Below are 14,015 nucleotides of genomic sequence, written 5' to 3'. Positions count from 1 at the left end.
TATAAACTTGACTTGACTAGCTTAAAAGATCAAAAAAAAATGTATTTGATAGAAATACTACTGAAATGTCATTTTGACATTCATATTGATTTCTATAGTAACGCACGTATATATTAATAATTTAGTTGCTAGGACCCCAGACCCCTAGCAACCAATAATGGTGTCGAAATAACCATAAAAAACAGAATTAACTGAAAATGAATTCAATTCTACTTAAAGATGGCTGAAAGTATTAAAAAAATGCATTGGCATCGTGTTCTCATATATTCTAAAAGTTTCGAATGTCTAGCCAGTCGAGAAGTCAATTCAAAATCGATTGCAAGATTTGCACTGGACAAACAACCACCGGACAAACAAGAATACGAGATAATAAAAACGTTGTAAAATTATGTAAATTTCGTTTTATTGATTATTTTTTATTTATATTAATAAAAACAGCTTAATTATAACGTAGTCTAACACTGTTTACTGAAATAAGATCAAGATTATGTCTAAAGCTCGTCATTTAATCATTTAATATAGAATTAGGGTTATGTTTTTTAAGAGGATAGTATCACAATTACTTATAATAATCTATTCAACTTACTAACATAGAACATAATATATTAATTGAAAGATAAAATCAAGAACTATGAAATCTTGTTAATTAGTCTAAGTATAATAATTGTATGTAAGCTGAGATACTTTTATCGTTAAAATCAACACAATTTATAAATTATATTACAATGATATCATCAAAATGAACCATTTTATTCTTTGGTTTCCTATACGACAGTATTGACCAAGAAGTTAATTACAGAAGTCTTGCCAAAATAATTATTTTTAATGTCGTTAAATTCGCAGTGAAATACTAACATAACATGAGAAACAATTAATTAGGACAGAGACTGTTGTTGTAATGTCAACCAAAAACTGTAAAAGAAAAATAAGAAGTTTATAGTGATAACAATTAATAATAATATGTGTAATTTAAAATAGGGACAAAATGTATAAGGTACCTTATCGACTCTCCGTGGTCCAGATAGTGATTTTGGTATCGAATATTTTGATACTCAAGGTGGATCCATCTGTGATAATTGTCGAAGATGCAAAAGGTAAATAATTGATTTGTTAAGTTTATTTCAGGAATTTATTTATTTACTAGTGAATTTCCTCGTTGTATCTGATGGCTTTGGTGCATGTTAGATTCCTACGTGGTAAAAAATAAATGGTATTTTTTTTCAATATATGTGTATTACTGAGTAATGACACAATGGGTCCGATAATTATCTTTTTAAACATTTTTCTTAAGAGAGAAAAGAGAAATATACAATATAGTATTCACTGCTATACTTGATTTTGTTAAATAATACTTAGTGAAGTGATAGTTTATTCTTTTACATTGTATAATATGGGAAAGTAGAAGATGTGTCTTGTGCATGGTTCCATAGGCTGGGGGCCCGGGTTCAGGGGGGATAGTGTGGCGGGTTGATCAGATAAGTGAGATAAACACACATCACAAATTTGCTCTAATAGTAAAAAAAGTCGCGATGCTATTTTCTTTCAAGACTATAATCATTTAAAAACATATTGTTATGTGATGCAATTTTTTGATTATTATATATCAATACTCGACAACGCCATAATTTAAGTGGATATAAGTATACAAAATATACAAAAAATCGCTAAAAAGAATACCAGTAATTTTACCTCGAATATCATTTGAGAAACGCTTCTGTAGAGCATCACATTGCTTTTAAACTTAGCGATAGGTAGGGGGGGCACCAAAGATCTTAGCCTTGCTTCAGGATATAGGGGCTATGGTCTTGTGTCATATTATACTGAGGCATTTAAGCATCAGATTATGCTACTATTTAGTCAAGTGGCGAATGATTTACTTATCATTAATTTAGTACTTCACTGAAAAGTGTCAGAACACAGAACATTACTGACTATATATCAATATCAACAGAGTACAGGGTAAAGTAAAAATATATCAATTAATAAGATATAATGGGTTTATTACAAGAAATGGAAAGACTATGTAATAATAATCATGTATATATAAAAGAGCTATGTTCTTCTCAAGTAATTAGAATGAGAAGATCCCAAAGAATACTTTTCAACATTAAGAATGACGAAGATATGTTTTAGTTTACTGATAACAAAAACGTGGTTATAAATTCAATGTATCTACTAATAGCTTTTTTTAAGGAGTGTAATTCCTGCAAAAATAAAATCTTGGTAATAGTAATGAACTCGACTTATAACGTGTTCAGAATTGTTTCGCGGGTTAACTGTTGTTTAGTGAGGGGTGGTGACAGACGTTGTTCTACCAAAAAAATGAAACGAAATGGATTCACTAAAGTTTAGTAGAGTAACGGTTTAGTTACCAAATTAATCGCCACTTGACAAAGATACTAACATAATCTGAATCAGGCATTAGTCAGAGACAGTAACATTCGGTAAATGTATGCGATCCTAACACGATGTGACATTTGTATAAATAAATGATTTATTGTTCTCAATGAAACCCAGATCAAGTTAAAATGATATTTGACATTGTTTCTACACTGGGGTATTAATTGGACGTAAATGGCAAACAAGATCCAACCCACACGTATAGTATTCTGAGAAAACTCAATATTTGAGAGACAATTGATTTAGAAAAATATGATATGTGATTATTTAATTTAAATATCTGATGGGATACTTTAATAAAATAAAAAAAATACACATCATTTTAAATCAATCTAGAGTCGAATAATGATTTTTCTACGAATTACACACTTTTGTGGGTTGGGTCTTGCTTGCATAAATACGTCCAATTTTGACCGTAATGTGTGAATTTATATTGATAGATTCAAAATTATGTATGCTTTATATTGATAGATTTGTTTTTAAGAGTAAGAGCTATTTGCCCAACAAATTGTATTTCTTTGTATGGGTCTTAAACGGTGACCTTAAAGATCTCTTAACCGAGCCACTTTATTTCTACTACTTTATTTCTTTTACTCTCCTTTTGCATTTTGCATTTTTCTTCTTTATTCTAGTATTGTAGTAAATTCATTATGCACACTTAAGTTAATGTCAATTTAAGTATTGGATGTTTCCTCATCAGACGTTATTGCACAAAAAATATATGCAGATATCTCACGTATTTTTTTGTACTTTAGTATACGTTCGAGAAAGACAATGTGTGATGGTTGGTAGATAATATTTTATAGTGTCCAAACACACATTTAAAAAAATGACATGAATTTAGTCCAACCGAGAAGACAGTTACGATCATAGAGAATGTTCAAATAATGGAATGGATGTACGCTATTATAATAATATAATGTAATGAAGCCGAGTTCTGAAAATGGACTCAGATTATGTCAATACAGTTGAAATTTTTTTGCACGACCATTGTTGAGTCTAACAATATTATATTATATCATAATATTTACACGTTTCAAATCTATGTAGGCACTTACGTACGTCCAATATTGTAATTATTATTTTGTACATTAAAATGAACCATTCCTACGTATTATCCAACATATATTTGAATAGTTATCATATATAAACATATTATAGGTATACATATAATTTAAAAAAAAATACTAAAAAATCCTATTGAAAAAAAATACGACACCTAGCAAGACTCGAACCCGCATGCACTGGATTCGCGCAAATGTACTTTAACCGATAGCGATCTATTTAAAAAAAACATAATTGAATTTCATCGTAATTAAATAGGATGTACATGACTCAATTGGTAAAGCACACTGGCGCGAATTAAGTACTGGATTCTAGTACTTGCATAATATAATATGTCTGAGGTATATCCAAAATGTTACTATTTTTTTTATTCAACGAATAATTCACAAGAATTAAGAATGTAACATTCTTTTATTGAACATACATAGTTTGAAAACACTTCGGAGAAATATATAACCACTAGAAAAATATATACGATGCCCAGCGGGACTCATCACGCATACACTGGATTCACGGGAATGTGCTTTCCCAATTGGGCCGTGTGCGTCCTACCTAATTACGACTAAATTAAATTAAATTAAAAAAATCTAGTGGTTATAATATATTTATCTGAGGTGTTTTCAGATTATGTATCTTAAAGTATGTTACATTCTCAAACCAAGAAGGTATATTTGTGACTTTCACTTTGACTTTGTTATTGCTTAATATTAGGTTACTTACGGTAGATTGGGTTAGGCGAGGTTAGGTTCACTTCAATTAAAGCGATTATATAAATTTTACCTTGAACATGCGTAGATGTGATTTTTTCCAGTGCGCAGCAATTAAGCATAGTAAATGTGATTAATATTACAGTTGCTATTCTCGACTGCATTAACATCAAGCACGTTGCATAATTTTTGCTCTCAGCGCCACTTCACGCTAATGTGGTATGTTTATAGTAACTAAACAACAAATAATACAAATGAATACTCATTGTTAATATGTTCAAATAATCATTTTTAATGTAAAAAATAAAAATAGATTTATACAACCTCCACTCCGTGGAGGTCAAGGCTGACTGTATTGAGGCTGAGGCACAAAGGTGCAAATTTTGATCTTAGTACAAGCTTATTATTGATTCCGTTGTGACCTCAGTCTTGGGTAACTGGTCCTGAGACATTTGCAGTCATAAACAGTACTGGTGCTTCACACCAAATATAGTGTCCCGTGACACGTCTGATTACGACCGAGTGTGGTACGTGACGGGTATGGTTCGGAGGGGCCATTTCCTTCAATTTTTGTAGAAATCTTTGTAAAACGGTAATATTTTGGTAATTAATTTGAACGAAATATTCAATTGAAAATTTTTACTAATATATTACCGCATTACACTGGAAGACAATCGATTACTAGCACTACCATCGTAACTCGCTATTGAGTGCACCGGGTAGAGGCCAATATTATGATCATTTTAAGATCGAACATTGTGATTTATGTGAAAACCGTATTCGCCATCGATTTAAAAATAGTTTTAGCTATACATACATACTGTATTTGAATATACATAATTTGAAAACACCTCAGAAAATATAATGTACCTACTAGATACCTACGACGCCTAATTGAATGTGAACCTGTAACCATTGGATTTGTACGAATGTTGTTTTGTTACCAATTAAGCTACGGGCTTCCTGCATAATTACAACGAGTTAAATAGTAGTTGTATGAGTTATAGAGTAATATGAAAAGCTTACGTTAATGTTGGCTATCGGTTTTTGTGTTTTAAATCAAGGAATCAATAATTATCAAGTGTCATAACTACTAACCGACGCCAAGATCACTCCAAATTTAAATTATAACGTATCTGCACTTGCTAATAAAGTATTTTTTTTTTAATATTATATCGAATGTCGCCATCTCAAATCTTGTGAACTATTCATTGAATAAAAGAAATCATATATGTACTGTATTTATTATACCGTGTTAGTATTCAATGTTATATCTATTATAGTTTTAAATTTAATACACCATGTTAACGGTTAGTATAACCACAATTATCAACAAATTAAATCGGTTTGTACCGTACAATTTCGGTAAACGACGTTAAATCTAGCGGTGAGGAAAAGAATTCGCGCCTGTTTTGTAAAAATCACAGTCAAAATGTTAATCATTATAATTCTCGACGTGTGTGCAACAAAATGGTTTCGTGCTCAAGCAGGATCATTGCGAAATCGTCGTAATTTGGGCAATTTTCATTCAAATTGAGGATGCTTGTAGCAATAACCTTGGGAAACTACGTTTGTTAAAATATATTTTATACAAATGATACCGTAAGGCCGGCGTATTAATTATGTTTTTACAGTTGTGTTTCGGTATTGAGCATTGGCATTTCTGTGTGACGGTGAGAAAAAAATAATTCAAATCGTCTGTAAATTCAAGCGAGTTATTTGACAACCTGCGTAAACCAGTGGCGGGTTTAGGGTATTTTAAGCCGTGTCCAGAAACTTGTACGTATGCACTTCGCCTACGTTAAGCTAAGGTACACATAGTTTTTTCATCAAAATCTCATTTTTTCCAAAACGGTTGATTCGCCCTTTTTGCAAAACACCGACGTCATGATCTTCTTAGGATCGGACATGGTCAAAAAAAGTCTATATAGTTATGCACACTCTGACTAATAAAATGTTGTGATCATTTGCATTTCTATGTGTATTTGCGCGGTTGAATACTATCTTTAAAAGCGTATAGTGTTCAACCAAGGTGGACTACCAACGCTCACGTATGCATGTGCAACCGTATCCAGAAAATTGTACGTATGCACTTCGCCGTATCACATTTCACCGTGAAATCTTGTATCGGAAATATATAGCCGTGTAATAGAGACCGTCCAACCTATTTGGGTCGTATATGACTGACATAAAATTCATGTCTAAATAAAACACGGTTTTTGTCGGTTTACACTTTACAGGAAGCCAGCAGCAAACAATTTTTGAAAATAGCCCATATTCTGGATTATTTGTTAGTATAAGTTAGGTTTTCATTCTTGGATTCGTGAATTTCGCCGAAATCAGCTATGAAAATTGAATAAATGTTCATAATGAATCTAATAAAATTGGACACCGTATAGTAACGGTCATCTTTTTCCGATAAGAAAACTCACGGCGAACTGTGCCACGGTGAAATGTTTAAATACAATTTACATGTAACCATTTTAAGCCCTCCCACGATAAAAAAAACATAAAAGCCAACTACAAAAGCACGTAGTAAACATATCAAAGTATCTGTTTCCAATAATCACGTCCTGTAAAAAAATAATTACTATCAAAGATGACAATGATAATATACCTAATATTATTTGGATTTTGTACAAGTACGTATCTGTTTGAGTGGTTATGTTATAATACCATTAATGTAATATCTTATACATACTCATTTTTTATAATAATTGAATGAATACACGACTGGTTTGAACTGTGTCGAGACCCCTTTCTGAATTTTCTGATGAATCGATAACGTTATCTACGTCAAAGAAAATCGTTGATCCAGCCGGTTTAGCTCGTTTAGTGACCCTTTGGTTCCACTTTATGACAGATTTTTAGCAAATTTCGACAGAATTAGCGACATTTTCGGCTTGTTGACAAATACATTTCTTATTAACTGGTTAATTTTGTGGTCTTTCCGCGTTATACCCAACATGCACCTTTATATATCACGCTGTTCTACTCATAGTTTTTGACTTTTTCATACATTAAAAAGCCAAAAACTATGTCGTGCTTTTTTATGGCTTATAACAAGGATGGCGAACCTATGGCACGCGAATGTTTTGTGTTAAAGAGAAAAAAATAGATACACTTAATTATGGTACTTAATTTAAAAGATATTTTTTCACAAAAAGTTTTACAACTTATAGGAAATGCGTATTTTCTTTGGTTTTTAATAATATTTTTACCAATAACATGAGTATTTATCAATCAATGCGCAAACGAAAACGATGAAATTCATGCATAAAATAATGACAGATCGTATTGTATAAAAAATAACAGGCAACAAACCGATATTCTTGAAGAATAAGCATTATAATTAATTTAAATTGCATAGATGGGTCCTTAGGTTTTATGTGTCACACATAATAATAATATAGCACTGACCTCATCAGGCGGCGGGGTAAACAGTGTCACGAACCTCTGATTTTGATCGATTTACAATCATTTTACAATGCTTGAGTCCACTGTAGCAAGAGGATGCCTCATCTGCTCAAAGAACAAAATTAAGTAGGTATTATAGTAAAAATACTCAAAAACTCAATTGCTTACAATTTTAAACCTTTTTGACAGAATTCTTATAATGGTTTTTTAATTTTTTTTCCTGCTCGAACTACTCGAAAAATTGCTTGGCACGTCACAGTCAAGAAATAATATTTGGGAAATTTTGGCACGTGTACGTAAAAAGGTTTGCCATCCCTGGCTTATAACATTAATTAAAGACGTTTTTATCAGTATATGCTACATCAGGATAAAAGGTTTTTTTTTATTCATTACTATTTCATCTTCATTTTAATTTTTGTAAATTTTGGAAGTCAAAATTCTAATCCTGCGTAACGTAAGTAAGATTTTTCTTCACTAAAGATTCTCAACGAAAAGGACGAAGGTTCGTCCTTCTTACAGCGATCATTTAATCATTAGTTTTAATTTCAGTTTCATTTTTTTTGTAAATAACTACTCCTTTATAAATAGAAAAAGGGTTTTCTTTAATATCCACATGATTATTTAGTAAACACGTCTTCTGCAAAGTAAATACATAATTTGCTACAACATTAACTAAGCTTTAGTAATTCTTGCGCATCTATTCTATACACAAGATTGCTATCGACAGCTATCGAGTGTAATTTTTCATTTTTTTGTATCGAAGTATTAGCACTTATTATAACAATTACAATAAGTTAGCCGTATAAACAGTCAACACTGTCTATCTCGCCCAAAAATTTAACACAACCAAGAGAGGTGCTGTTAAATGTAGCACTTATTGTAACAATTACAACTAACTTATTGTAGTTGTTACAATAAGTGCTACTACTTCAATACAAAAATTGAAAAACTATACTTGATAGCTGCCGATAGCGACCAAAAGCAGTCTTGTGTATAGAATAGATACGCTGGTAGGACAAAATATACAAATTACATTTTTTTTAAATCTTCTTATGATATAGACCCATTTATAGAAAATGTTTTAATTATGTTGTTTTGTATTATATGTATGAATTTGTCGTACTTAATACTGCATTATTTAATATTATTTATAAAAATATTTGAATATGAATTATTTCAGTGTATGGCTATATAATTTGAATTTAAGTTTAAAAGAAAAATAATCAGTCTTACATTTTTCTTTGCAGCTTGCTACAGAAGGGTCCTCGCCGGTAAAAGAGTGGTAGATCGAGTAGTCTTGAGGGTGATCCCCTGTGAAAGACTCGAGGATTGTCAGAGAGAATGTGCAGCTGAACGAAGATTCGACTGCGAGACCTTCAACTACAGGTAAGGCTTTGATCTTTCTACAACGTTGCATCAAAAAACAAACAATGCACAGTGACCGAAAAGGTTCACATTATTTTTTGTTCATCAAAGGGACGATTCTCAATACGTGGGCCTACCACAAATACGTCACCATCATGCTGATTTTGGTAAATTTACAATTTGAAATATATTCCCAAAATTGATCACGTTGCATTGACATGGTACATGTATACAAAATTTATAGTCTACGAATGAAATTAAGCAAAAAATCCGCATGACTGTAGATTTACGAAAAATATTATAATATCTGGTAAGTACACTTACATGTCTCTGTTATTAGGTCAATTTATGAAAAGTGCAAACATAAATTATTCGTGATAGATACTTTAATTGTTTAAATAAGCTTTGTGAATTATTTCGTATAGTCAAACCAAAACGTTCAACTAATAAATGATAGTATTTGATAAATTAGAGTTATACACTTTACTGTTGTAGTTTTTTATCGCTTTAAAGAGAGAAATTCAATGTGAAAACTCTTCTAATGAAAATTGTCTGTTTTGGACTTTAATTATTTGAAAAAATACCACAAATATATAACTTACGCGTAAAGTTATAACCTACCTATATTATGTAGGCAAATATTACATAATATATACGGTTAAACTATTATTTTTTCAAATAAATAATACACAAGATTTACGAATATAGTGTCATTTAATTATATGTACACAATTTTCCGTAACATATATATAAGGCGGCTCTTGCGGTGCAGTGCGTAAGGCGCTTGCCTTATATCTGGGAGCTCTGGGTTTGATCCTGGTTAGAACACAATATATTTATTTTCTCAAAGCCTGGGTATTGGTGATCGTTCAAAATTACTATCAACCACCTTTTACGAAAAAACAGGGACATTGTTATTAATAAAAAAAAACATATATTTTATATTATTAAATAAATAATACTAAATTCTTAAACCTTGTGAATTAAATAAAAAAAACTAACCCATGAAGTCTCAGTTGATGCTTGCTTAGTTGTACATTTGTACACTTTTATATACGATTAGTGATTATAAAAACAAAAACAAAGAATCTAATACGCAAAGATCACTTGGATAACACACTAATTTCGCCCTGAGAGCCTTAAAAAAACGTAATCAGAGATATACATACCAATTTGTGTTTTATATTATACATATCGGTGGTTTTCTCAACATGTAAATCCGCGTTGTCAAAATATACAATTATGTCGCTTATTACGATCAATATATTTCGTCTCTTCACAACATTCAAGGAGTTTTTTCAATTCTAATAATGCCACAATGGCATTCAACTATTATTATAGGTTGAAAAGATTCAAACTCCATTGATTAATATCAAACCCTTTACCTGAAAATAATACTTTACTGGGTGCATCATTGACTGACTTGCGGACTACACTATTTCATTTGTTTTTCAGTCGTAATATTATTTTTACTTTCAAATATCGAATCATTTGACTTGTTAGAATGATTCATAGATAATGTAAAAATATTTAGGTAGGTAAAATAAACTTATAGGTAATTAATACATGACATTAATATTATGTAACTTTTAACGTTTATATTAATTAATAATAATTATGCATTCTTCTTCTTTTATAATTTTATAAATAACGTATGCTATTTTATGACAAAATATAATATATTTAGAATGCATTTTCTTGACTTTCGTCAACACCATTCTTTGCTTTTGTGTGGTCATATAGAAAAAATATTACGTATCTTATGCTTGTCAACTATTTTTTTTAAATATACCGGAGTAATCCATGATATATGCCGGATCGTTTGAAGCCGGTAGTCATTTTTGCAATCAAATGGAATCTTGCTCCATTTAACAAACAAAACATATTAGTCTAGCTGCAATTATCTGTATATACAATAAATAAAACTTTGCTCATGGCGACGTCAAACTGAATAAAAATACATCCCAATGAAATTCTACGACTCCATCTAAACTACCTACTATATAAAAAGTAATCAGCCGGAACACGATGGATTTCATGATTATCTGTTAGCCTCAACCATGTGGTTTTAAAATTAATTATAATTGCAGGCTAAATTCTCTCAGAAACATTTGGATAAACAAAATTGCTTTGATGTTTGGCTGAGCTATAAACATCTCAAGATTAAATTGTAATTATTGATAGTTTTGACTTCTTCTTAAATTTTCAAAGAGCCTTCGTCTTTGACCATCATAAAGGTTAATTAAACAATAGATTTTTTTAAATAGACAATTGAACAATAATTCAACAAAAATAAAAATAATCAATTAATTAAAAATATTGGCAAGTGCAAGTAAAAAATAAATTTCCGGTAATTTGAGGGTTATGGTTAATATTTATTATAATATTGCACAAGCTTTATTTTTTTCCAATAAACTGAAATGTAATAAAAAACCTGTAAGTATTATAAGGTTTTTTTACCTTTTTACAATTAAGGGGGACGTATTTTGTTTTTCAAATGGGCTGCTGTACCCCTACTTACAATCCTGACAATTCTTACTATTTTACAGTAAACATTTTTAATAACAATGCATTATTTGTTGAATGCTCTCACCTCTTGTATCGGACAAGCCGCAGCAGCACTATTGTTACATAACATTCCTAGCAATTACTACTATTATTGTATAACATAATACGTCATAATCTCCATTAAAAATGAGATAAAATCAATTCTTAGTTCCATTATAACACTCGCATACACTTGCTACCGATGTTTGGATGCAGTGCATGTAACCAGAGGCGTACTAATAGCTAAATAATACAATGCACATAATATGCTATTGCAGTTTTCACTGTTTATAATGGAGTTTATTAACCGTGAACCATAGACAGGATTGTAGCAATTGTTAAAAATATTGTAAAAATCTTATTCTATACCTGTTGAGATTGAGCCTAAATGTGTAAAATTAAAGCCGCGTTGTCACGGTCCAAGTACGATCCAAGTCTACTTGGATAGGAATAATTAGTATGAAGATGTCTCATCCAAGTGACAGCTTCATACTATTTATTCCTATCCAAGTGCACTCGTATGTGACATCTTCATACTAATTATTCCTATCCAAGCTACTTGGACCGCGTCCTACTCATCCAAGTTAACTTGGATAGGAATAAATAGTATGGAGCCGTCACTTGGATAGGAATAAATAGTATGAAGCTGTCACTTGGATGAGACATCTTCATACTAATTATTCCTATCCAAGTCTACTTGGATCGTACTTGGACCGTGTCAACGCGGCTTTAAGCAAAAATAAAGCTCTGGTCAACTGGAGTAAGCTACAAGTGATTTTGCATTGCAGATTCATTTGAAGATAATTTTACACTTCCACTATGAAATTTTACAATATTAATTTAAGAAACATTCAATTAGTTAATTGTATACATGATTTTATGTGTAAGTCCAAATAAGCTAATGCCTTATTGAAGCAGAAATTGAATATAAAATTATCAATAAACACGTGTGGAAAGATATTCTCTCGTTGAATTTATGTAGGCAGTCAAAGGCCAGCCAAAAATAATGTAAATCACCAAGAAATGCGTATGTAGGTTGTCTAAACAAAGCAAATAAAAATACAAGACGCCATTTTATTTTTGTTGCTGCCAATAGAAGAAACAATTAATAATGGAGTTGTTACTTATACTACACCCACAGTCATGTACTATCGTTACGATTTGAAAATCGAACTACCTTCAAAATTCATTTGCAATGTTTCGCGAACTAACAACAATAATACATATTTTCTTAATCCATGCCCACTCTTAAGTTGGAGCATTATGAAGAGAATTCAAGAATTCTACTGCTCCTCAGGCTTTTTAACCTTCCCAGGTCATGCCAAAATCACGTGGCTTCTCCACATACACCCTGTGCATACACCGATTGGCTTGAAAAACAGGTAGCCTATATCAGAACTCTCTTGAGGCATCCATAGTGTATGGTCGAGTTATATTTTGCAACATCGTTCTTGACCTTCAGCCTCTTTGTCTGTATTCTTATCTTCTCGTTGCTCTTAGTATCTGTTCTTGAAGTTCAGTATACGGTCGCTCTGAGCCTTCGTCAGGTGACGTGAATTGTTACGGTAAAACAGCACATCTAGAATACTAAATATATTGTATTTAATAAAAAATAAACTCCTTTTTTCGTTATTATAAAATTACATCTTAATTATGATTGGTAATCTGGGATTTGAATTTTTGAAGTTTTGAAAAAAAACATACAAAATCTTGGTGTTTTATTATGGCAGATTTATAATGTACCTATTTTATTTAAATTCACTGTATATTAATTTGGTTTTTGTTTTAGTCAGAGTTGAAAATACTGACACATTGTATGTTATTGCAAAGGACAGTAGTATATTATTCTGTTCTTTGTTTACTATTTAAATTTCGTTTTTTAGTTTCAATCAGAATGCTCTTGTATTGTACAATTAAATATAATGTTTATAGATTTTTCATGGGGTCATTTACTTCCAAATTAAAATTAATCTCAATTATATTTGAAAAGATCTCTTTTGAGAATAGATTAACACACTAAACACCTGTCATGTCTCCATACCCCCCTATTTTGCAGATATATACATAATATATAAAAACATTTTAACATATTCCAGAATTGTTTCAGCTGCAATTTCTTAAGATACTAAACCAATCAACTGTCATTGTCAAAAATAGGATATATTTATGAAAATAACCTATTTGGTAGCAAAAATGCTAATGGTGCTGTGGATCAGTTATTAACTGAAATTTAAAATAAACATTTGATTTTTTTTTATTATTGTTGTCGCAAGAACACAAATTGGAGAAAAAAATGCTTCGTAATCAACAAATTTAATATGTAAAAAAAATATATGAAAATCTATCGTCACCTAAATATCTACGTTACATTAAAAGTATGTGATAGAAAAAGTCAAAATGTTGATTTTCAAGCAATAATTTACTGTGAAATATTTTGTGTGTTTACAAGAAATTTTTAGCTGCTTGCTAAATTTATCCCCGTACATAATGCGTTTTTGTAAACTTGGTACCTAT

The 14,015-nt window shown here is 30.9% G+C and overlaps 1 protein-coding gene across 1 annotated transcript in view; it reads left to right on the top strand.

The window, feature by feature from the left end:
- The first annotated feature begins 875 nt into the window (after positions 1 to 875).
- The window catches only part of LOC147074832 (uncharacterized), a 59,127-nt gene continuing 45,987 nt past the window's right edge, over positions 876 to 14,015 (top strand). The window contains exons 1-2 of the mRNA XM_085943003.1: positions 876 to 1,094; positions 8,837 to 8,975. Of these exons, the coding sequence (XP_085799129.1) occupies positions 986 to 1,094; positions 8,837 to 8,975 (248 nt within the window). The 5' untranslated portion in view covers positions 876 to 985. The remainder of the gene's footprint in view (positions 1,095 to 8,836; positions 8,976 to 14,015) is intronic.

Source organism: Rhyacophila brunnea, unplaced genomic scaffold, assembly GCF_057557595.1.
Source record: "Rhyacophila brunnea isolate RB1 unplaced genomic scaffold, BYU_Rbru_1.0 scaffold_15, whole genome shotgun sequence".
NCBI classification, from domain to species: domain Eukaryota; kingdom Metazoa; phylum Arthropoda; class Insecta; order Trichoptera; family Rhyacophilidae; genus Rhyacophila; species Rhyacophila brunnea.
The sequence above is the reverse complement of the archived record's forward strand: the minus strand, read 5'-3'. Positions and strand labels throughout refer to the sequence as shown.